The sequence below is a fragment of the Dunckerocampus dactyliophorus genome, chromosome 1 (assembly GCF_027744805.1).
Source record: "Dunckerocampus dactyliophorus isolate RoL2022-P2 chromosome 1, RoL_Ddac_1.1, whole genome shotgun sequence".
NCBI classification, from domain to species: domain Eukaryota; kingdom Metazoa; phylum Chordata; class Actinopteri; order Syngnathiformes; family Syngnathidae; genus Dunckerocampus; species Dunckerocampus dactyliophorus.
The window spans coordinates 45262912-45287903 of record NC_072819.1 but is presented as its reverse complement, the minus strand read 5'-3'; the positions used below and the strand labels follow the sequence as shown (position 1 = coordinate 45287903).

General features: G+C 41.2%; 2 protein-coding genes across 3 annotated transcripts; one reads left to right on the top strand and one right to left on the bottom strand.

The window, feature by feature from the left end:
• The first annotated feature begins 967 nt into the window (after positions 1–967).
• LOC129178053 (solute carrier family 2, facilitated glucose transporter member 1-like) lies at positions 968–13429 on the top strand. The gene is made up of 10 exons (XM_054769777.1): positions 968–1166; positions 2930–3022; positions 5146–5306; positions 5404–5644; positions 7583–7745; positions 8592–8779; positions 10757–10861; positions 10938–11039; positions 11142–11345; positions 12847–13429. The coding sequence occupies exons 1-10, from the start codon at positions 1149–1151 to the stop codon at positions 13051–13053; spliced, it is 1482 nt and encodes a 493-aa protein (XP_054625752.1). The 5' UTR covers positions 968–1148; the 3' UTR covers positions 13054–13429.
• On the bottom strand, positions 13295–24134 carry mthfr (methylenetetrahydrofolate reductase (NAD(P)H)). Of its 2 annotated transcripts, none has more exons than XM_054769728.1 (12): positions 24044–24134; positions 22740–23001; positions 18172–18410; positions 17941–18051; positions 17643–17836; positions 15369–15619; positions 15116–15250; positions 14808–14988; positions 14532–14714; positions 14349–14450; positions 14153–14272; positions 13295–14068 (listed from the first exon to the last, which is right to left on the bottom strand). In XM_054769728.1, the coding sequence occupies exons 2-12, from the start codon at positions 22985–22987 to the stop codon at positions 13853–13855; spliced, it is 1980 nt and encodes a 659-aa protein (XP_054625703.1). In that variant the 5' UTR covers positions 22988–23001; positions 24044–24134; the 3' UTR covers positions 13295–13852. The 2 variants fall into 2 exon arrangements, with proteins under 2 accessions (XP_054625703.1, XP_054625714.1); XM_054769739.1 differs by having other exon boundaries at positions 22740–22975; positions 24042–24132.
• Between the last annotated feature and the right edge of the window lie 858 nt (positions 24135–24992).

The window sequence follows — 24992 nt, the reverse complement described above, 5'->3', positions numbered from 1 at the left end:
AATAGCGTGTACAGTGTTCCCTCGTTTATCGTGGGGGATCCATCCATCCAATTTCTATGCCGCTTATCCTCATTAGGGTCACGGAGGTATGCTGGAGCCTATCCCAGCTGACTTCAGGTGAGAGGCGGGGTACACCCTGGCTGGTCGCCAGCCAATGGCATGGCACATATAGGCAAACAACCATTCACACTCACATTCATACCTATAGACAGAGTCGCCAATTAAGCTAACTGCTGCCCCCACGACCCGGACCCGGATAAGCGGAGGAAAATGGAATGGAATGGAATGGAATAGTATGAAATACAAATCAAATCATTCCACTACTCATAAGTCAAAACAAGCAGTTCTACATAACATTACCACAAGACGACAGTACGTTTGCCCTTGAACTAAAATTGGATGCAAACTGTCATGACTTGCCCATGCACATGTGTGGTGACTGAGTTGTCTGTAGTAACAGTAGTACAGTATAGTAAAAAGCTTATCAACTTAAATTCAATGGAGTCGGCTAGACAGTGATCCTTACATGAACAATGGCAAGTGGCCCGTTAAAAAAAAACATGCAAAACTGGACTTGAAAAAAATTTGCGAATCTGCAAAATGTGAACTGCAATGTAGCGAGGGAACACTATATGTGACATGGTCCAGCATTCCTGATTCTGAAGGCTCTGGGCAGATTACATTTGATTTGATTACATAGATTTGGCAACACAAAGCTGAAATCTGATTGGACAAAAAGTCTAACAAACTAACAAGTCTAAAAAAAAGCAGAGAAGACTTTTCTGGCCGACTGCACAACACTGCGATATATAGTATATCTTTTAATGCTACAATCGGTTACATATGTGCAAATCAATTTTCAGCGTCATCATCTGTTTGACTTTGTGTCCATGTGTTTGTTTTCTTGTTTTTCTCCTCTCAGCCAATCAGCACCGTGATCCACCCAGATCCACTTAGGGCTGATGTCATTAAGCTGCTCAATGCGGCAGGTGGAATGCAGCGAGAAAGGTTACCATGCATCTTCTTTTAGGACAGCTTCTGCATGCATAAAGCACTAAGACCATGTGTTTCTGGAGACATGCCATCATAACAATGGATTACTAGAAAATACTTTTTTTTCCAAGCGTGGAGGCATCCAAAGAGACGACATGGAGTGCAGCGGAAAGGTAACTGATGTGTGATGAAGATGTGTGAAAAGCATGAATGCAACACTGAAAATGAAAACAATGAAATGTGATTAATGATGAACAAAGCATCAGCTTGTGCAGTAATCATATCTAGTAATTGTATTAGTGTTTGAAAAGGTGGAATAATCACTGTGTAATACCAGATATCTTAATAGAGTCAAGTATTTTGTTCAGTTCATCATTCTGTGCGTTTATTGATTAGTCACTTCTTAGTTGTCTTTGTTGGTAAAGGATGTGTTGACTCCATATCCACTAATTAGTTTGTACAAAGGGAGTTCCCGCCAAGAAGCAAGATTACACAAGATTTGGCCCCTTGGTGCATATTAATAGAGGTCACAAATGTGCAACTTTCAGTCCTTCAGGGATTAGTTCTCTAAGTTAATTCATGAACAAACTGGCAAATTTTGAACAACATTCAGCAAAAGACAGCTGAGGTGAAAAAGTCCAATTAGGATCCTTGTCAGCAGTCCACTGCTCCGTTTTTGTATTTTATAGTTTGCTTTTTGGTTGTCAAGTTCAGATAAGTTACTTCACACCATGATGAGACAAATTACAGTTGAACATCCAGAAAACAATGAAAAATTATTCAAAATGACAAATGAAATGAATAAATGGACATTTAACATCACTTTTACCTTTAATGAAGACGGCAAAGAGGGAGAGGGTCCAACTTTTTTGGCCTCATAGCGGGCTATTTAGCAGTCAATAAAAAAATGCAAAAACAGTCATTCACCGACATGTGGGATGCACTCGATTTCGCGGAATGATATAGTACTGGACTAGCTTGTTACGCCCAATATTGTACAAAAACGGAGACTACGAGTGTATGAAAACTAAGGCCAAAAAATTTCATTATACATGAAATACAGATAAAATAATTCCACTACTCATAAGTCAAAACAGGCAATTCTACATAAAATTACCACAAGACGAGAGTACGTTTGTCCTTTAACTAAAATTGGATGCAAACTGATTTGCCCATGCACATAAAGTGCGTACGGTATGTGTGGCGACTGAGTTGTCTGTAGTAACAGTAGTATAGTATAGTATAGTAAAAAGCTTATCTACTTAAATTAAATGGAGTCGGCTAGACAGTGATCCTTGTAAATTAGTACATGAATAATGGCACATGGCCAGGGATTGAGTTTGTATCACGAAGTTCACAAAAACTATCAACGTCCCACTTTGCATTGTATTTTAGGGGGAAAAAGCATTCAAAACAACCCATTCAAGGTACTTTAAAATCATCACCTTGTAACTTACTGTACATGTTCCTTGGCAGACAGGTTGTTAAATATAAGATAATACTTGCAAAATTGATGTTCAGTGATTAAATAAGCTGCTGCTGCAACTTTTGCCCTGTTTTTAACCCTTAACTGAATGTCGTTGATGGTGACCATTTCTATCATAAGCATATTTGATGCAGGTTTTTGCCTCGATTACATGCACTTATCAACGTCTAAATGTATTTTTTGTGTCGACTCTCATCCACACCGTGTGCAAACCCTGTATTGAGGCCGCACTGATGTGTCGTGCTTTAGTATATTACATATGCAGGCACACCTGCTCTATAAAGTGAATATTTTAGAGAGAAGAAATAGAAGCATGTCCAATGTAAACAGATGCAAAATAATTTTTTTGTCATGTTGTGTGTCGTGTTCTAAATTGAATGAAAACGTCCCAGATTTCCGCCTTTACTATGCTAATGAATGAGTAAACACATACAGTATATGTTCCAATAGGTAACACCACACCTGATGATGGCTGTGGGCACAGCTGTGATTGGCTCCCTCCAGTTTGGCTACAATACCGGTGTCATCAATGCCCCTCAAAATGTGAGTATAATAATGAATGAACACAATCTAAAATGTGTTTTTCCCTATTAAGTCTTATTAACTGAAGAAACAGTCCTCTCTAGCATTGCACGCGTGCTAACCTGAGTCCCTGAGAGGGTTTAGTCCAAATTTGAAGTGACATGGAGCAGGTTAATGGGATTATACAGTGGTATGTTGGATTCTTAACGGATAACGGAGTTGAATGTTAGGCAGGATTAGCATCTTGTATTTGGACCCCTGTTATTTGGATTCAGTGGCAAGAATATATGAACCCCCAATATATACGCAGGTTGCTGGGGTGGTGGAACACTGCACGTCTTGCTCTGCTCCGTGTATATTTTCCAATTTGCATGCATGATACCACACAAAAAAAAAAAATCAGAGTTTAAATGCTGCTGCACCCCTGAGCTGAGTGTAGTGCAGTGGATCCTTGGTGCCTCTGGTAGCAACCTTCGGAAGGAACTTTAGATAGGGAAGTGACCAAACCCAAACCCTTCAATCAAGAAACTCGACTGCCTCCTGACGTGGGATACAGTGAGCCTATGGGCTTTGAGCCAGATGTACAGTATATGAGGTAGAGAAATGCTGACTACATATACAGTCATGGCCAAAAATATTGGCATGCCAATGATGCCAATCTTTTTGGTCATGGCTGTATGGAATACAACCAAATCAGCCTACTTTATACAAGTGCATATACAATACAATTAGCTCATTTAGCTCAGTACCTACATGTTGGACCCATCCCTCGTAAACAATGCAGTTATTTCCCCGGACCTTTGAGTTGGAGAATGTGGCTGATTGTGCTGATCTTCGATTTCCTGGGAGGGATGATGGAAGGTGTTTCCACTGGGGATGAATTGTCCTATTGAGATACTCCAATAGTCATGTTGGTAAAGGCGTTGTAACATGACGGACTGTCAGTGGACAATGAGAATAACAGTCTGTCGTTGTGCAAGCATGGAGGTGTCTGTCGGTCCACCTGACACATGGACACCCTAAGCCGCAGGTCAACAATCGACTTTGTTGCGCAGTGGGGGAGGATTCTGGACAGACCTGGCAGACCTATACATCTGTTGACAGGGTGTTGGGAACATTTGGTACAGGCTCCACTCTGACAGACATTTAAGTCACACCTACAGGAGAGCTATTTTCACATGATGTTGTTCTGGTAGCTTCATGAGCTGTGACCTTCACAGAAGAGTGTGAAGCTTCCAGGATCAGGGGTGTATTAAGTCATTTGGGGGCCCAAGGCAAACCCAGCCATTGGGGTCCTCACCATCCTTGTGCTGTACTGACAAAAGTTCTTTCAAATTTATTTTAATTTCCATTTTTACAAAAGGTGAGTATGTCATTTAGGCCAATTTTGTTCCTGCTTTTGAAATGTGTGTACAGTTATCTGTCATCTTAAGTTGCTAGTTACATAGCCATGTTTATACAGTGGTGTGAAAAAAAAAAGTGTTTGCCCCTTTTCTGATTTCTTTTTTTTTTGTCACACTTAATGTTTCAGATCATCAAAAAAATGTAAATATTAGTCAAAGACAACACAACTGAAAACAAAATGGAGTTTTTAAATTGAACTTTTTACTATTAAAGGAGAAAAAAATCCTAACCAACATGGCCCTGTGTGAAAAGGTGATTTCCCCCCCGTTAAAACATAACTGAGATGAATTGAGATCTATCAGTCTGCAAAAGGTTATAAAGATAAAGCTATTTCTAAAGGTTGGGACTCCAGCAAACCACAGTGAGAGCCATTATCCACAAATGGCAAAAACATGGAACAGTGGGGAACCTTCCCAGGAGTGGCCGGCCAACCAAAGAGCGCAGCGACAACTCATATAAGAGGTCACAAAAGACCCCACAACAACATCCAAACATCCAAATAATGTTTCGTCTCTCATCCCCGTAGTCATTGAGCATGAACTGATGAAGCCTGCTCGGATGAGAGGCGAAACGTCTTCTAAGACAACCTGAACAGTTCAGTTGCAATCGATTCAATGCCCTGAGAACACAATGACCTGGATGAATGACAATATTCACAGGCGTATGTGTGTCATGACAATCAATTGAATATGAATAGCTGCCTGTTAGTGGACTACATCAATCTTGTTTTTTAAATTCAGATCATTGAAAACTTCTACAATGAGACCTGGACCGACAGATTTGCTGAGCACATCTCGCAGAGCACGTTAACGGCTCTGTGGTCACTCTCTGTGGCTATCTTCTCTGTGGGTGGAATGTTTGGCTCCTTCTCTGTGGGCCTTTTTGTTAACCGCCTGGGCAGGTAGGAGTCTTCTGTCTCACCATATTTAGCTTACACTGTCATTTAAATATGTTAATTTGGCTATCAAATAATCCTAATCGCTTTGGTTACTCTGAAGGAGAAACTCCATGCTCATGGCCAACGTACTGGCCCTTACCGCCGCTTTGTTTATGGGCTTCTCCAAGCTGGCTGCTTCATGGGAGCTCCTCATCATTGGACGCTTCATTGTGGGTCTCTATTCTGGCCTGTCCACTGGCTTTGTGCCCATGTATGTGGAGGAGATCTCCCCTACATCGCTCCGTGGAGCAATGGGCACGTTGCATCAGCTGGGTGTCGTCATTGGCATCCTCTTGGCTCAGGTACATTTCTTATTCCACAAACAAAACAATACTATGCAAAATTCTCTTTGCACTGTTCCTGCCTCCTTTACTTTGCATCTGGTGATGCATTCATGGATGTGTACTGTAAATGCTTCCATCGGAAAATTAAAAAATAATTGCAATAACTAAAATGATTACAATATAAATGACTCCATGACTTCTCGTTACTTTTTTTTGTAAGTCTGGGTATGACTTCTGCCCTCTCAATTGTAATTATTTGATTCAGAATAATGTATCAGGTGTACCGTTATAACAAACATGTCAGGTTGCAAAACCTTTTGTTTGTTTTGAAGGATAACTCGTACCAAAGAACACAAAATGTGATTAAATAATCAGTACTATACTAATACTTACCGGGGTAATACATTGCTAGGGCTGAATATTATTTATTTTAATTAGTTTTATTTATTACAACTAATGGGGTACAGTGTTTCCTCACTACATCACGGATCACCTTTCACGGATTCGCTGTTCTGCGTCCTTGCGGTACATGTGTCTTACTGTATTTACTACCGCTACCACTAGAGGTATGCTCATGTTGAAGATGTGTTGGCTAAGGGAGAACCCACCCTTTGTTTTCTGCCTCCTGATTGGCTGTAGACCATTGTCAATCAATCGCCTTTGTTCTGACGCTAGCAAACTAGCTAACTGCAGGAGCAATATGTTTTAACAAGGATACAAAAACGCTACAGCCGAAAGGCGCCAGGATGAAGCACGGTAGAGGAGCGAATACGCGTGAGTCACTTCATAATTTATTGTGTCCAACCTAGTATATTTACCATGAAAATTCAAACAAAATTTGAACTTTGAGAGTGTTTAAAATGTGACAAAATGTTAATGCCTGTCTGAGAAAAGGGTATAAAGTGAATTGTGAGTGGTTGTACAGCCTTAAAACATAACATAACATAACAACCGTAAACAAATTAAGTTGGCTACTTCGTGGATTTCACTTCTCGCGGGCTAATTTGGGAACCTATCCCCCGCGATAAACGAGGGAACGCTGTATTGCCTTTCTGTGGCCAGATATAATTGTATTTTTAATTGCTGTACTTTAATTTATTGTACCTCATGGTATAATACATTTATGTGGCCAGCATTTTTTTAACTTTAATTTATTCTAATAATTATTATCAATAATAATTTTTGGGACTGAATAATTGTCATAATTAAATATTAAAAAATAATTAATTACTTTACTTTATTATACTTAATGGTATAATACAATTCTTTGGCAAAATATAATTAGTTTTAATTATGTTTCATTATTTTAATAATTATTAATAGTTAATTTCCTGCGACTGGCTGGCGACCAGTCCAGGGTGTACCCCGCCTCTAGCCCGATTAACCTATCCGGTTAGGTGGGATAGGCCCCAGTAGACCCCCACGAATAAGGGCAAGCGGTATAGAAAATTAATGACTGGATAATTAATTACTTTAATATATATATATTATATTTTATATATTTATATGTGATATATTTTGTATTTTCAGATTTTTAAGGCAAGGTATTTTCAGATTTTTTATATGTCGTAAATAAAAATAAAAAAGATAAAATCTAAAATGATATCCAACAAACCTCACAGACCACCTTTGTCATTACTAGGACAGTTTCAAATCAAGATATCAACAGAAGACCCATGTTGCGGTACGCTCTCATTACATAAATGCAATGGCTGTACTGAAAATAGCACTCAGCAGAGTGCAGCCCTCCACTAAGCCGAAAAACCAAAAACAAGTCCATTTGACTTGTTTTATTGATAAATCACAACGCAAGACCATACACTTACACTCTTGCCCTGGAGGTGCAGCTCTAGCTACCCCTGGGGAGGGACACTAAGCTCAATCCTGTTACGTTTGACTGATAGAATCACGACATGTGGTATCGTGTGTGTGCTACAAATGTCTTGTCATGGGCAGGTTTTGGGGATAGAATCCATCATGGGGAACTCCTCCCTCTGGCCCCTATTGTTAGGATTCACACTCCTGCCAGCCATTGTGCAATCTGTCCTACTGCCCTTCTGTCCTGAGAGTCCAAGATACCTCCTCATCAACTGCAATGAGGAGAGCGAAGCCAACAGCGGTGAGACACACTGAAAATGCATTCAGTCGATCAATATTTATATGTGATACATGTTGTTGGCATTTCAATTGAATGACTCACGAACCCAACACGATGTCAACATGATATTCACTGTTTGCTGCACTAGATATAAAAATGCACTTACTGTATAAAAGTGCCATATTTAATGTTAAAAACACACAGAATATGCGCCGTGCCCCGTGGCCAATAGGGGCCCCATTTTGTGCAAGGGGGCGCATTCTTAGCAAACGCGCAAAGGATGTGCATTGCTGCCATGAGGCATAGCGCACCAAGAACGAAAAAAAGAGACGAGTCATCTGACGTTGAGAGAATAAAATGGCAGTAATTAGTTACCTGTCAACATCTGGAGGTGTAATGGTACAGCTGCTACCTTTTGACGCAGAGGGTGTGTGTTTGATCCCAGCACTGGACTCTTTAAAAAAAAATCTTTACATGTTTTATTTTGTGCTAAAAATAATGAATGAATGATTTGTTTCTGGTGTGTTCGTATTAGTCCAAAACGTACAAATGTATCTTTTTTGGGCTCCAAATAAAATTCTGAGTAGGGCCCCAATTTGGCCCGGGTCGGTTAAAGATAAGGAAATAACATAAAAACAATCAGAAATGTAAAAATCTGAATAAACCCAAATAAAGTTATGCTGGTCTATTGTGGTTTGCTTTACTAGTCTCATCTCACAGTAAAGGTTGTGGTCCACAAAGACCTTGAAAAATGAAATGGACATAAATGTTTTACAGGGTGTTGATATTATATGCATCCGAGTAGGATTGTGCTTTCCATCCCTGACATAAACATATAAAAAAAGAACCTGAATACTTGTTTTGCAGTCTTAGTGAAGTTGCGAGGGACCAATGATGTGAGCGAAGACATGATGGAGATGAAAGAAGAGAGTCAGCAGATGATGACTGAGAAGAAAGTGACCATAGCAGAGCTCTTACGCTCTCCCATCTACCGGCAGCCCATTGTCGTGGCCGTCATGCTGCAGCTCTCACAGCAGTTGTCTGGGATCAACGCTGTAAGTTAGCCAACATCTACTGTGTGCTATCAACTGTCATGCTTTGTGACGTAAGAGGTGTAATGCCCTCAACAAAACGTGGTTTTATCCCATCTGCTGGACAACAGACTAGAGTAGTGACAACCACATTTGTCCTGAGATTGTCAGGTATGTTGGTGTTAAAAGTGGATGGATGAACATACTGTACATTGGTTTATGTCATTCTGGTAACGTAAGACGTAGGTTAGTTTTTTCATACTTGACTGAAATCCAGGCCTGCAGAAGCACACACTCCACGAGGTTGAACAAGCCTGTGTTCAGCCTTGTGATGGAGCTCCATCTGCTGGGTATGGTTGGACAGTGCACCACTTGGCCCCAATGCAGCAAACTGCAACAGGGACAAGTGAAAGTAAATTGGGACCCATCAAAGCTACGGTGAATATAATGTACATGCTTTTCGTCCATTATGACACAATTCTTCTTACAACAAGCCAGTGTGTCATTCAGTAACTTTATTTTATGGGTGAATACAGTGGAAAAAGTGAAAAGTTGTTTGCCCCCTTTCTGATTTCTTATTTTTCTGCATTTTTGTCACACTTAAATGTTTCAGATCATCAAACAAATTTCAATATTAGTCAATGACAACACAACTGAACACAAAATGTGTGAAACGAAACTTTTTATTATTAAGGGAGAGAAAAATCCAAACCTACATGGCCCCCTAAACCTAATAACTGGTTGGGCCACCCTTAGCAGCAACAACTGCAATCAAGTGTTAACTTGCAATGAATCTCACTGGCCCACTACTCTTTGCAGAATTGTTGTCATTCAGCCACATTGGAGGCTTTTCGATCATTCTTAAGATGCCCAGCATCTCAGTTGGACTCAGGTCAGGACTTTGACTAGGCCACTCCGTAGTCTTCATTTTGTTTTTCTTCAGCCATTCAGAGGTGGACTTGCTGGTGTGTTTTGGATCATTGTCCTGCTGCAGAACCCAAGTTGGTTTCAGCTTGAGGTCACAAACAGATGGACGGATATTCTCCTTTAGGATTTTTTGGTAGACAACAGAATTTATGGATCCACGTATCACAGCAAGTCTTCCAGGTCCTGAAGCAGCAAAACAACCCCAGTCCATCACACTACCACCACCATATTTTACTGTTGGTATGATGTTCTTTTTCTGAAATGCGGCGTTACTTTTACACCAGATGTAATGGAACACACACCTTCCAAAATGTTCAACTTCTGTTTTGTCAGACCACAGGGTATTTTCTTAAAGGTCTTGGAGATCATCAAGATGTTTTCTGGCAAAATTGAGATAAGCGTTAATGTTATTTTTGTTCAGCAGTGGTTTTTGTCTTGGAATTCTGCCTTTCAGGCCGTTTTTGCCCAGTGTCTTTCTTATGGTGGAGTCATGAACACTGACCTTAACTGAGGCAAGTGAGGCTTACAGGTCTTTGGATGTTGTTGTGGGGTCTTTTGTGACCTCTTTGATGAGTCGTTGCTGCGCTCTTGGGGTCATTTTGGCTGGCCGGCCGCTCCTGGGAAGGTTCACCACTGTTGCCATTTCTGGATAATGGCTCTCACTGTGGTTTTCTAGAGTCCCAAAGCTTTAGAAATGGCTTCATAACATTTTCCAGACTGATAGATTAATCTCAATTAATCTCAGTTATGTTTTAACAAGTGGGGCAATCACTTTTTCACACAGGGCCATGTAGGTTTGAATTTTTTCTCCCTTAAAAATAAAGGGTTTCATTTAAAAACTGCATTTTGTGTTCAGTTGTGTTGTCACTGGCTAATATTTAAATTAGTTTGATGATCTGAAACATTTAAACGTGACAAACATGCAAAAAAATAAGGAATCAGGAAGGGGCCAAACACTTTTTTACAACACTGTAGCTATCGCACACACTTGTACGGACTGTGAGACATATCGTGTCATATTGCTTCCAATTTTTTCATCCACTAAAACACACACCGTGCATATTCCTGTTGCAGGTGTTCTACTACTCCACCGGAATCTTTGCAAGAGCAGGTGTGTCCCAACCTGTCTATGCAACCATCGGAGCGGGAGTCGTAAACACTGCGTTCACGGTTGTTTCTGTAAGTCGCATAAAAAGACACGGAGGTTATAGTTGACTTTGAGCATGCTGGTAACTGTCTGTCTCCTTCGGTGCAGTTGTTTGTGGTGGAGCGTATGGGTAGAAGGCCACTCCACCTGATCGGTTTGATGGGAATGGCCATATCCGCAGTTGCTCTAACTCTTGCTATGGCCTTGTTGGTAAGTGTATACGGAGAACTTCCATTCCACTATTAGTATTCCATTGACTCTTTTACTTGATTAACTGTATTTTACTGTATATCAATGTGCTGCGTCCCTCAGGATCAACACAGTTGGATGTCCTATGTGAGCATTGTGGCCATCCTGAGCTTTGTAGCCTTTTTCGAAATAGGCCCGGGACCCATCCCATGGTTCATTGTTGCGGAGCTCTTCAGTCAGGGGCCCCGGCCTGCTGCCATTGCAGTTGCTGGCTTCTGCAACTGGTCTGCCAATTTCTTAATTGGCATGAGCTTCCAGTATGTTGAGGTAAGGCAAAGCAAAGATTTCTTTCTGTCGTGACGCTTGTCTTTGTTGATTTAAAATCAACAGTGATCTTTCTCTGACGTGAGTAATACTCTAGTATTCATCATACCAATGTAACCAGAAAGGGGCACAAAAAACAGGAACTGCACTCAGTTAGCTGTATTCGTGCATTTGTGTTCGTCCGACCACATTTTGGTGACCGGCAGTTTCTGCAGTCGGCAGTGTGTGCTCTGACCAGAGTGAGCAGTTAACTCCTTGTGGAACATCAAATCTTGTCATTAAAACGCAACATACAGTTAGTCAACGTAATCAACAACAAGTAATACAGTCGTCCCTCGCTACATCACGGTTCGAACATGGCTCCCTCACTCTAAAATAAATACAATACATGATCACTGTTTTGTGGTTGACTATGGCTTATTATTAGTCAAAAAATATTGAAAGACAAGTTATATGTAGTATTCTGGTCACTAGGTGTCAGTAATGTTACATTGATGAGACGTGACATTATATTACCTTCACACTGCATGGAGTCAGCCCTGGCATGTGCGACATGATAGAGTGAAAAAGTTTCTCCCATTCCGTGTGGAAGTGGTAAGCTTTTGGCTTCTTTCCTTCTTCACCACTCAGTTTGAAACTTTTTCTTAAGTTTAAAATTGGCGAGACTACGTAACTAGTTAGCTCGGTAGCTTGCTATGCTAGCGGTGGCTGTCTCTTATGTCACTGCAGTGAGCCCGTAGCCCGCTCAATGTGGTGTAAAGAAAGCATAATAGGATGTGAAAATAGGGGTGTCATTTCATGTCTACAGGGGTCTAATAATGTTAAAACTTGTATTTAGAAAGTCATAAACAGGTTTTCTATGCCCTTAAGCAGAGGCGGCAGGGTCTCTCTATTCTCTCTTCTGTCTGCACCGCATCGTCAATCAATCTCCTTTGTTCCGTCTGCTCTTGTGGTCATGGCGACCAAACTAGCTAACCATGTGAGCTGTTTGCTAACCGCCAATACTGTAAACAATAGAGGAAAGAGAAGCAGCTAACTGTGTGAGGAAAATACGACGGGCAATATGTTTTAACAAGGATACAAAAACACTACAGCCGAACGGCGCCAGGACGACGACGCACGATCAGAGTGAAATACGTGTGAGTCACTTAATCATTTCTTGTGGACACAAAATTTCAACTTTTGAGTGTTTAAACGAGAGAAATTTGAGAAAATGTTAATGCCTGTGTGAGAAAAGTGTACAAAGTGTATGGTGAGGGGTTTTACGGCCTTAAAATTAATAATTGTAAAAAAATATACAGTAGTTGGCTATTTCGCGGATTTCACTTATTGCGCGCTATTTTGAGAACCTATCCCAGCGATAAACGAGGGAACACTGTACAATGAAATAGAATAAGACTGGCATCAATAAAGTATGGAATTATGTTCATGGCAACTTTTGATTAAAAAAACTTTATTGGTCACACCTTACACAATTGAAACATTTGTTTTTGTCTTCCTACAGCAACTCTGCGGCCCGTATGTCTTCATCATCTTCACTGTTCTCCTGCTGGGCTTCTTTGTCTTCACCTACTTTAAAGTGCCCGAGACCAAGGGCCGTACCTTTGATGAGATCTCGGCAGGCTTCCGCCAGTCGGCTGGTCGGGCTGCTGACAAATACTCGGCCCCTGAAGAGTTCAACACACTCAGGGGGGATGATCCTGACCTTTGACAGCTTCACTCAAATTACCCTTGGGGTACACTTTTCAATCTTCACTTCATGAAGTTGATGGGCGCAGCGCCTCCTTTGAATTTTAGTCTCGACTCAGACTGATCTCTGTTTGGGGGCTAAAAATGAGAGCGTCACACTCACAGACCGTTTGTTTTTTGAAGCGGTCAAAGGAATTTTGCTATAGGACGACATAAGGTGGAGTCCTAGATTGAGGTATTGCCCAAGAAGTCACAATAAATGACCCCTTTATCCTTGTTGTGTAGGTGAAAGATGGTGCTCGATGAAGGTATTGAACATCCACACAACACACACAATTAAACAAAAACATTTATTGTGATTCGGAGACTGGGTAAGACGAATAAATACTTGGAAAATATTTGCTTACTTTGATTTGTACTAGGTTTTCACCCACGACGACACACGTAAGTATAGCTACCATTTAAAAATACATCATTGTGCACTTAAAATGCTTATCTCAGCAAATGTAAACTCAACAAAAACTAAACAAAGCTCCTGTTTTGTCATCCAACCGGATAAAAACAGGCGAAAGGCACAGGTGCAGTAACACAGATGAAAGGTTGCTGAAATAAAAATAGTCCATTTTGTACAAAGATTAAAGATTTCTTCATTTTTTTTCCCCCCCATCTAAAATAGTAACATTACCAGAAGATCAAATTCTGACAAAAATAGAGTGACGTAAACATTTTCTTCCTAATAGCAGCATTTGAAAATAGTTTTGGGGAGGGGAGCGCTTTTTCCTGTCCTTCGGTATAAAAAAAACCCAAACATTTTCATCAGACTATTCAGATTCGAGGAGTGCTGGCTCTGGGGAAGCATCCAGCTGTTCAAACATGTCATCGATCACCTGCCACAGGCAGTTCTCTAGTGGGAAGTCGTTGTCCACGAGATTCACCAGAAAGTAGTTGTCGTGGATATATTTGATGATCATTCGAGAAGGTGACTCGTCTTCGTACAGTTTGGCCCACTGCTCAATCCATAAGGCAAAGGCCTCATCCTGAATGAGATATGCTTGTCATGAGGAAGTGATGAAAATTTGGACCAGTGGATGTAAATCCTTACATTTCAGTCTCATTCTTACCTTCCAGAACATAAAGCTGACCGGGTCCACTATTGTGGGCTGAACAATCTCCCTCCCTGGGAATATCCCCCACGTCACAGCATTAGGCTGCATGTCGGGAGCGTTGGTAAGGTTATGGCCCTTTGGGGACAATAGTCACAGTTAGGTATTGACCGAGGCAAATCAGGAATAGCACCACTTGCTGTTAAAAACTTACGTGCACATTAACAATGTGGTAGTTGACGCGAGGTTCATACTTTTTCAGAACTTTAAGGAGGGCATTCACGTTTTCACTGGACGTGAAGAACTCCAGATAGGCCTGTTGAGGCATACCAACATACGCTTGACACCGCTTCGTTCAAAGACGCTGAGGATTACAGCAAACACCAAGTGGTCATACTTTCTGAAACACGTAGCCTCCGGGGGGTCCCCAGCCCACTATCGGGTCTGTGGAGGGTTTGCCGTTGATGTTGGGCTGGGAGTTGATGGTGAGCACGCCTCGTCTGTTCACCTTCTCCAGTTCATCCTTCAGTAGGTTGGTTTCTTGGGCCAGCGGCTCGTCGTTCCACGGCAAACACATCACCTGGCAGCACAAGAGGAATAGACATTTAGACATAAAATAGGCATAAAAGGGATTGACATTTCAACAGGGAGCATGTCAGCCGGGTTAGCCTACCTTGTGTCCATTGAGGTTTGGCTGGGCTGTGATGTAGCAGGTGAAGACCTCATAGACGCTTTGCTCATTCTTCAGCTCCTCGCCCCACATCTGCAGCAGGGCATCTTTGGATGACTTGCTCTTCAGGTAGAACAAGTAGTAGTCATTTAACTCACCAAAGGCAGGAGATGAGGAGTTACCCCTGGTGAGAGAATCAACAACAGCAGGATCTTAAATCCGTTTCTTGTGGTAGCTTTAACTTTTTATAGAAATAAATCAACATGAATTTGCGTCGCTGTCACTAGGTTTTATAGCGTTAACCACCTTACCATCTGCCATTAGGGAACTCATCCCAATCCTGGGTTCTGTAGATGTAGCTCTTGGGTCTGGATGCCCAGAAGATGGGTCGCACATCCTCAACCTTTCGCTTGGGATGTGCACTCACCGCCCACGGAAGGGGCCGTCTGACAGAAAACACAAGCTCTTTATTGGAAACCATGCAGGCTGTGCAAGGAACAGAGGCTTTAGCACCCATTCAGGATGATTCTGACACATTCACACCCAGGCACAGAACTCACTTACCTGGGGTCCTCTATCCACAGGCCGAGCTGTCTGAGGACTTCCATGGTGGCAACCTCTCTGTTCAGAGTGTAGAAATGCAGACCGGGCACTTTGCCGCTGTGCAGCAACTCTTGGCACATCTCCACTGCTTGTTGTATTCCATAGTTCCGAATGGCCGCGTCGTTGTCTTTGATGGGCTCAATGACTTTCATGATCTCCTCTGGCACCTCCAGTTTTGACAACTTGACAAGCTGACGCAGCGACTGGTAGCCCTGCAGAGGAGCATTGAGTCTTTCCTGTTACCAACGATTATTTGAACATACATACAAGTTACAATGGAATACATCACACATTACAATTCACAGTTCGGCATGTCCAAAAGGAGTAGGAAGAAGCAAAGCTGATTTAATCGCTCGTGTTAGTGCATTCTTTGAATTCCTTGCTCAATCCGTTCCATAATCTGATTCCACATACCGACATGCTGAAGGTTTTTAGCGTTGTTCTCACGTATAAATGTTTTAGCAGATTATTGTTTGTTTTATGCACAATTTTAGCTGTTTGAAAATGAGCAAGATCATCAAACGTTAATCATTGTGATTTTACAAATGGAGGATTTGCATGTTCTCTATACGCGGCGTTATGGATTATCCTAACTGATCTTTTTTGCAGTACATCTAGTGAGTGAAGACTGCGTTTATAGTTACCACCCCACGTCTCCACACATTAAGTTAGGTATGGGAATACCAGAGAGCAATAGAGAGTATGGAGTGATTTATGATCGAGGACGAATTTTGCTTTATTGAATAATGATGCATTTCTCGCCAACTTATGTTATATATTTTTAATGTGAGATTTTCAGCTCATCTTTTCATCTATTGTGACGCCCGGAAATGTATTTTCATTCACCCTTTCAATGTCCACTCCATCAATTTGTATTTGCACATTAGGTATCCTTTCTGCTATTACCAAATAGCATTATCTTTTTACTTTTTCGTTTTACTTAGGCTCAGGGATAATCTGTTTTTATCAAACCATCTTTTTACTAAAGTCATTCCATCTGTGACTTTTTTTTTTTTTTAGTAGTACTTTCTCCGGAACAGAAGGCAGTAGTATCGCCTGAAAATTGTACTAGCTTGAGGTCTTTCGTGACTTTACAGATGTCATTTACGTATAGGTTGAACAGTTTTGGTCCCAGTATTGACCCCTGGGGTACGCCGCACGATATACAGTATTTGAGCATGTTGAAGTATATTCTCTTAGCTTCACATACTGCTTTCTGTTAGCTGGATAGCTTTGAACCCAATTCAACACTAACCCTCTGATTCCATACCTTTCCAATTTTGTAATTAGGATGTTGTGATTTATGGTATCGAAAGCTTTTGTCAAATCCATAAATACTGCAGCTGCTCTCTTTCTGCCGTCTATTGTGTTGGTAACTTCCTCGGTTAGCTCTCGAAATGTTAGCACTGTATCTGTATTGTCTGTCCGTGACTAATTTATTCTTTTTAATAAATTTGTCAAACCTATTGTTGAATAACTTTTCATTAATGTTGGAAAATTGTGTTAATAACGAAACTGAGCGATGTTTGTCTCCATTTTTGAAAATCGGAACTACTTTCGTCTGTTTTCATTCGGTTGGAAATTTACCGGTGTGAAATGATAAGTGTTGGCGGTTCTGTGATCTGGTTGATTATCGATAATCTAAAGCAGGGGTTCGCATGGTCGTCAAGTCGCGACACACTTTTAAGTAATTTGATTTGTATTTATTTGTTGTTTTTTTTATACTTGACATTTGTATTTATTTATTTTTATTATTTTTTTGTATACTCACTTATTTTTTATAACTGTTATTTATTCTTTCTCTTTTGTATTTATTTTTTAATATTTATTTTTGTCATTTTTATTTAAATTTATTTGAATTACCATATTTTTTTTCATACTTTCATTTAGTTTTTTTTTTTCCATCTAGATTTGTAAAAATACTTCTACTACCAGTAATACATAAATTAAAATTACATACGAAATTACGACATACTAAATAAGTCCACAAACTCAGGTATTTTACTTATCGCCGTGCAGTGAGTAAATACCAAAGAGGAACTAAATGACTAAAATATTGTTCAATTTTATAAAAACCAAAAAAGGCATTGGTTGTATATTACATATTATAACGTAATTTTGGACTCCCCCAGAATAGAGCCGCGACACAATTTTGGGTCCGGACCCACCAGTTGAGAACCACTGATCAAAAGGGATTTGGTTTTCTTTTTCCTGTCAGGAGCGGTGGTGCCTTACCTGGATAGGGAAGATCCCGGGAAGAATGGGACACGTGATCCCAAGTGCCCGACAGTCGTCTAGAAATTTCAGATACGTTTCTGCCCGGAAGAAGAGCTGCGTGATTACGAAGTTTGCTCCTGCATCCACCTTCTCCTTTAAGTGTCGCAGATCTTCCTCGTAGCTTTCTGCCTCAGGGTGGCCCGTGGGATAGCCTGACACACACACACACACACACACACACACACGCACGCACATTTAAACCTTTTCAGAGATCAATCTACTTAGCGTACTATTCCTTGATGAGCTGAGTCCACACCTGCGACACATATGTCAAAGTAGTCGTCAAACTCTGATCGGATGTGTTTAACAAGGTCAGTGGCGTAGTTGAAGCACCCTTCCTCCTCCTCCCAATCCGTACCCACTGGGTCTGTGGATATTTTACAGTAGCACATCTTAGTTGGAATTTGTTAGGGGCCTCATGTATCAACACACGATAGTGTGTGAAATATCAAACATGGCCAGCAAATAACACGTGTCCCTCTCTCACCTCCTCTTAGAGCCATGATGTTTTTTAGGCCCAGGTGCTTTGCTTTGGCCAGGTAGCCAGTGATCTTATCTGTAGTCTGGTTGCAGCAGGTTAGGTGGAGGATGCTCTCCAGGCCACAGTAGTTGACTGCTGTGCTGGCAATCATCATGGAGGACGTTTCCTTGTCTGAACCCGGGTCTCCAGCCGGATGCCAGGTAACGTCTATGAAGAGCGGCCCACCGGAGCCCATGCGGTCGAATCTGAAGACAAACAAACATGCTTGACTGCTACTCTACTGGTATCAATGGTAGATCAATTCTGCTACTCAGCTGTTTACAGCACCAAGGTGCTGCTATGGTAGCAAGGAAGGAACCTATGAAATCCATGTTATTTTTTCCGTCTACACTTTACCAGCATAGAGTGTGTACTTTTGTGACAGTAAATGTAAGGCCCATTAATTACCGTATTTTCTGGACTTTTTTTCATGGTTTGGCTGGTCCTGCAACTTGTACTCCGGAGCGACTTACATGTATGGGTTTATTTCCCCACACTGACAGCCGTGAGAGGGCGCTCCAGGCTTGTGTGCTATCACTGCTGTACCACTGAAAATTTACAATGTAAACATCAACTTATAAAGACAACTGAGGCCCTGTCCACATGAATACGGATATTTTAAAACCGCATATTTTTCTATGCCTTTTGGCCTCTCATCCACACGCAAATGGAGGTTTTTGTCCTTAAAGACTGAGCTTTTGGAAAACTCCAGCCAGGGTGAAGAATCACGGCTTCAGCGGATTCGTGTGGATGGCAAAGACGGAGCTTTTGGCTGGTTGCTGACAGATGACGTGACAATTATGTGCCGTTACTTCCACATCAGGTAAGTATGATTTAATGTGTGCACACATGACATTGCTGCCTTCAAACGTGCTGAAATGACCTTTTGTGTGTGTAAGAGTAAACATAAGCCTACTTTCACTTTACATTGACAAACACAGGCGCCATTGTGGGCTTCGGGGGACGCTATACTGCTGCTGTTTTGCTCGCTAAACGGCTAAGACACTCCCACCAACAATGGCAATTTGGGACAAGACCAGTATGATACATCTACGGAAACGATGTACAGTCTATGGTTGCAGCGCCCCCTCACTCTGGCATGCACATGACCGCCACAAATGCCCCCAAAAAGAAAATCATATTCTGCAGATTACAAGCTGCAAGCAGTGAAACATGCAGCCAAAAACGGTAATCGAGCAGCGGAAAGAAAGTTTGGCGTGAACAGGAAACTTGTGAGGGACTGGCGGGAAGCGGAGGATACTCTAACTGCAATGAAGACAACAACAACAAAAAAAGAGCTAATCACGCGCTAAGAGCTATACGGCCACAACTAGAGGAACAAGTTGACAAATGGGTATTTGAACAACGTGCTGCCGGGAGAGGCTTGTCAACAGTGCAGTTACGTCTCCACGCCCAGGTAGGTGCCAAGGTGATGAGTATTGATGACTTTGAGGGTTGTTGAGGCTGTAGTTATCTGAATAACTACATGTTACGTTAACATACGTCTATGTAGCCTGTTGATCTACATTTAATTGTTATTACTGTAACTTGCCTTTTAAAATGAAATGTCTATTCCTGGTGTCTGATCTTATCAAATAAATTTCCCCCCAAAAATCCAACTTATACTCCAGTGCGACTTATATACGTTTTTTTCCCCCCTTCTTCATTGTGTATTTTTGGCTGGTGTGACTTATACTCCGGAGTGACTTACAGTCGGGAAAATAAGGTAAATGCAAAAATCGTCACATTTATTGATGCAATACATCACTGGCCAATTTTGCCCAGTATTTCAGAAACGGATGTAGCTGTGTAATTTTTCTAATGGGATGTCTCTGCACACACAAAATCCTCACCAAACTATCATGCCCGTGCTTGTGGTTGAGGAAGACGTACGGTAGTCACCAATGCAGGTCCAATTGAATTATTACAATTTTATGACACCCTCATTTTGTTTACACAATTAGACACTATGTGGTAAAGAGGGCTCATATTTTGAAGGTCGCAAATGTATTGAGAATGTCTGTTGACGGTTAAGACAAGCTGGGTGCAAGAATAAACATGCCTCTCTCGTCCTTTATGGAAACTAGCGTTTGCATAAACAAGCGGTAAGACACAACACTGAGTAAATACACTCATACAGCCTGAGTCACACACACGCACACACACTAACATGCTCTGCTAAACAAAGCTAACCCAGCTAGCTTGCATTCACGCTCCATAACAGTGGAGTTTCTCATTTTTTTCGGCAAGCTTTGTCGGTGTTTCAGGTCGCCGTTTCGACGGGCTAGTGTTTGTGATGAGATTCCGCCATGATTAAGCCGTCCACCAGGGAATTACTTCCCCACACAAGCGTTCCTTCTCACGAGGACAGCATTTCATTCACATTACGCCAATTTCCGTGAGATTTTGCGTTTAACAGTAGACTCCATTTTTATTGGCCAATTCCGCGATTCAGCAGGAATCATAGGGCCCTAGTATGATATACCCCTCTAGCATTCAATATAATAATAATAATACATTTAATTTTTAAGCGCCTTTCGAAAAACCCAAGGACACTGCACATGACACAACAACAAAGGATAAAAACAACATAAACAACTCAGAGGGAGTATGCAATTTTGAACAGATGAGTTTTGAGTCTTGATATGAAGATGGGGAGTGAGTCGATATTTCGGATGTCGCATGCTAATGAGTTCCAGAGTCTGGGAGCAGAGCGGCTGAAAGCTCTGCTCCCCATGGTGCTGAGGCGGGCGGAGGGCACAGTGAGGTGAATGGAGGAGGAGGATCTGAGGGAGCGAGCTGGAGTGGCAATGTGGAGGTCAGGGCTGAGGTTGTGTAAGGCCTTGAAGGTGTGTAGCATCAATAATCTTCATGAAAGTCGCGACGGTCCAGTGGTTGGGATCAAAAGAGCGGCTAATATTGGTGGGCGTCTACATTTTCACTTCCGTGGTGACTGCTTTCCTTTCCTTTGGCACACTGGCGCTTGGAAGACATAATGAAGTCCAAAAACGTATCTAATGAGCAATCTTAATGTTCTTCAGTGAGGCTGTGCAGGTACACAATGTACAGTATACTTCCAGCCAGCACGAGGCCCACACTGCATTCTTGTACTGCGCATGGCAGAGGAAAAAACGGATTCGTTCTTACAGAAGCCGCACCGGTTTTAAGGTTTTTAAAGTGTTCCCATAATGCATTTCGGTTGAGAAAACCATTTCATTGGAGGAGAGCATAGAACGCATACTTGTAGAAAATGCATGCAATGCTGCTTCTGTCCACCAGAGGAAGCCAGAGGACCAAAAGACAGGGAAACTGTGATGGAGGGAAGGTGACGTCATTGCAGCAGCCCACTGAATGTGTTGCTCAGATGCAATGCATTATGGGATACCTTTAAAATGTTAGCTTTTTCTTTACTTTAAAGTCACATTGGGGCATGTTTCAATATCTGTATATACACCTTTTGAGTATGAAGTTGCCGTGTGCTGAATGTAGTGCTAAAGTGTCTTTAAAAGATGACACAGTGAGTCAGACTGTTATATTGGGTATATACAGCATACTGACCCCCACTGACAGCCAACGGATTCACAAGCCTGTTGTGAATGCATTGATAGCTCCTGATTGGCTCCTGCCAAAGAAAGAGCTGCCACTGACTCGCGAGCGGCACAGTATTTAAGTGATCAGTAGTAATTCCCCCCAAAATTAGGCTTTATCGTGATTGTTAAACTTTCCCCTTCAATTTGGTATGAAATGAATATGCAGACTTAAAGCACAGCCATCGCGAGTGGACAGAAAAAAAAGTGAATCTCAAATTCGAGCCATTCAAACGGAAGAATGCCAACATCAGATTGGAATTTAAAAATATGCAGGATGATTACTTATCTATTTTGCAGTGCTCATGTGAAACGTTACCAAAATGTGACCGTGCAAAATAGTCATTTTTGACCTGGATTTACTATAAAATGAATGAACCAATTAATTATGTACAATATTCCAAGTTGATGCAGATAAGAAGGTTGCTGTTTTTTAAGTGTGCAGGAGTAGGGGGTACATGGCTTCAGGTCAAATGTCTGAAGGGGTACGCCACTGTAAAAAGTTTGGGCTCCACTGCCATAGAGTATATCACATACAACAATGTAACATTGAAGGAAAATAGCACTTTAAAAAACAATTTTGCTCATCATCCACAATCCCTATGTGAGACAAGAACATACGTCTTTCCCTTTTCCGTGTTTTGGGGATTAACCTACTTCACCTGTAAAAAGGGAAAGACGTGTGTCTCACAAGGATTGTGGATGATGGGCAAAATTTAAAAAAAAAGGAGTTTTTCTTTAAGGAGTGGGGCAGAATGACACAAATGTTAGCACACTAACATAGCTAGGTATGTGAGCGACAGTGCTAACATTACAAATTACAGTTTAAGTTCACCTGGAAAGGATATAGTGCATTTTAGGTTCATTCTGAAATTTCATCCAAAGGGCCGAATATCCCTAACTTTTAGTTCACATTATACATACGTGAAAATAACTTGACTTCAGTACCTCGATATGAGATTGACAGCACCATTGGCCGTCCTTGGAGGGAAGAATTCAAGGGAGAACCAGTGGTCGCCAGACTCCATCCTCCTCCTCATCTTGTCCCTCAGCCTGTCCGAACGATCTGCGTCCAGCACGGGTGTGGAACACCGAGAGCTCTCCTTGGAACTCTCTCCACCGCTGTTGCCTGCCCCGCTGGAATCACTCTTGCATGACTGCCAGCTGCCATCAGCTCGCTGAACCTGGTTGACCATGATGGAAAATGGATCTAACAGGATGCAAAGGGAGCATTATTTCATAGAAATCCCAGTGTGAAATAGAGGTGGGCGATACTAAGAATCAATCAATCAATTAATCAATCAATCGATACCAAGTAAACGCAGGGCTAGTATCACCGATACTGATACTTACAGGCTTTCTTTGAATGATTTTGTGATTTTGCCTTTAATTTGTTGATCATAATTACAGTATACTGAGAATAAAACACTGAACAAAGGCTTTTCGCATACAACGAATATTTGTATAAACACACACATATATATATATATATTTCATATATAACATGTATTACCTTTCATTACATACAATTATTTCAGCAAAATAGTCACAACAGTAGTGCAAACAACTAAGCAAAAGCAAACACTACTATTGGCTCTCATTCAAATCCTTTTTGCCAAAAAACAAACACACACGTTTGGAAAACTAAACAGACGAGAACTAAAAAAAATATCTATCTCATCACGCTCGTATCTATCCGATACAGATCCTACCTTTGTATCGACAATATCAATATTTGGATCGATCCGCTCACCTCAAGCGTTAAACCATCATCATCAACTAGCTCCAGACTAGGCGATCATAACTTCAAACTGCGACTGTAACACTTGTAAACGTCAGCATTTTATGCGCAACCTGACAACATCAGAAAGTTGACTTTTATGTTTATTTTAACAGAAAACTGCAAGTTACAACTCCACTCCGCCCATCCACGTAAAAGGGATACTGTTAGCTATTTGTAGTGGATCGGGACCATAAACACATCAAGTCCCAAACAAGGAATGACAAGACTATGCCCTTTTACAGCAGCTTTTTACGCCTTCACATTAAAGTGTGCGCCATTAATGTCCTTCTAACAGAATAACTATACAAGTTACCGCAGTTGTGCTAGCGGCTACTTGGTGGAGCACCACTAGCGAATTTGACTACGGTGCTGACTTCGGTATGAAAAGAAAAGCAAACAAGCTACAAGCTAAGCCCACGTCTACACTAATAACTATAGTCATGCAAAAAAAACACATTAGATCTCACACTATTTCCAGTCGCCTGTCTTTGTGTGTTGCCGGGTGTCCCAGATATTTATGGGAGGGCAAAAGAGGCTACAGCGTGGTGGAAGAGGGGGAGGCACGCTTGTATTCAATGCAATGTGGAGTCACGTCCATTGGGTGGCGCTGTAGGTTTAAGGAGGGGCAGTTCATAAGAAGATGCTGCCTTACGCCGTCGAATAATGAATAAAATGTTCAACTTCTGATTCGTGTAGCCTCATTTTGTAAAGTAAAATAAAATTAAATAAAAAATATACACTGACAATACAGAGGGTATGAACAACCAAACCGACTAACTTATCAACTAAAATGATTGACCCTGTTCACTTTTTTGTTTCAGCAATATTTAAATCACCGCAAGGGTATCCTAAACTGTGGCCTTTTGGGTAAAAATAAAACGAATTAATTTTGAATAAATGTAGTATATTATTAGATATTACAATAATTTGCATTGTCGCCTACAACACAAGGCTAAAATGTGGATATTCTCTGACAGCTTAATTGACCTACATTGTATGGGTTTTACCATCTTCAATGCACAGAAAGACATCAAAGTGACTCCCGCATCCTTTAATTTTTCTGTATTGGAAAGAGTTTGGACACCCCTCCTTAAACATTCCACATGAGATGTGCAAGTTTGTAACAGACCACATTTTCCATTTTGCTATTTGTGCTTTCTTTGTTTTTGGACACTTTATTATGGTATTGCTATGCATTTATGTTTGTATTTATTTTGTTGAGTGCAGTCTGTGATTTTTGTTGTAGCCATAATTACTACTGTTTGGAAACAAAACATGCAAAAAGGACTTACTTACTAATCTGCTTCATTGAACCCAACTGCAACAAATGTGTCCTTCCTTACTTTTTTTCATCTTTTGCAAGAGAAACTTATTGGATTTGATAAAAATCCATTTGATAATCTCAATGATTTGACTGT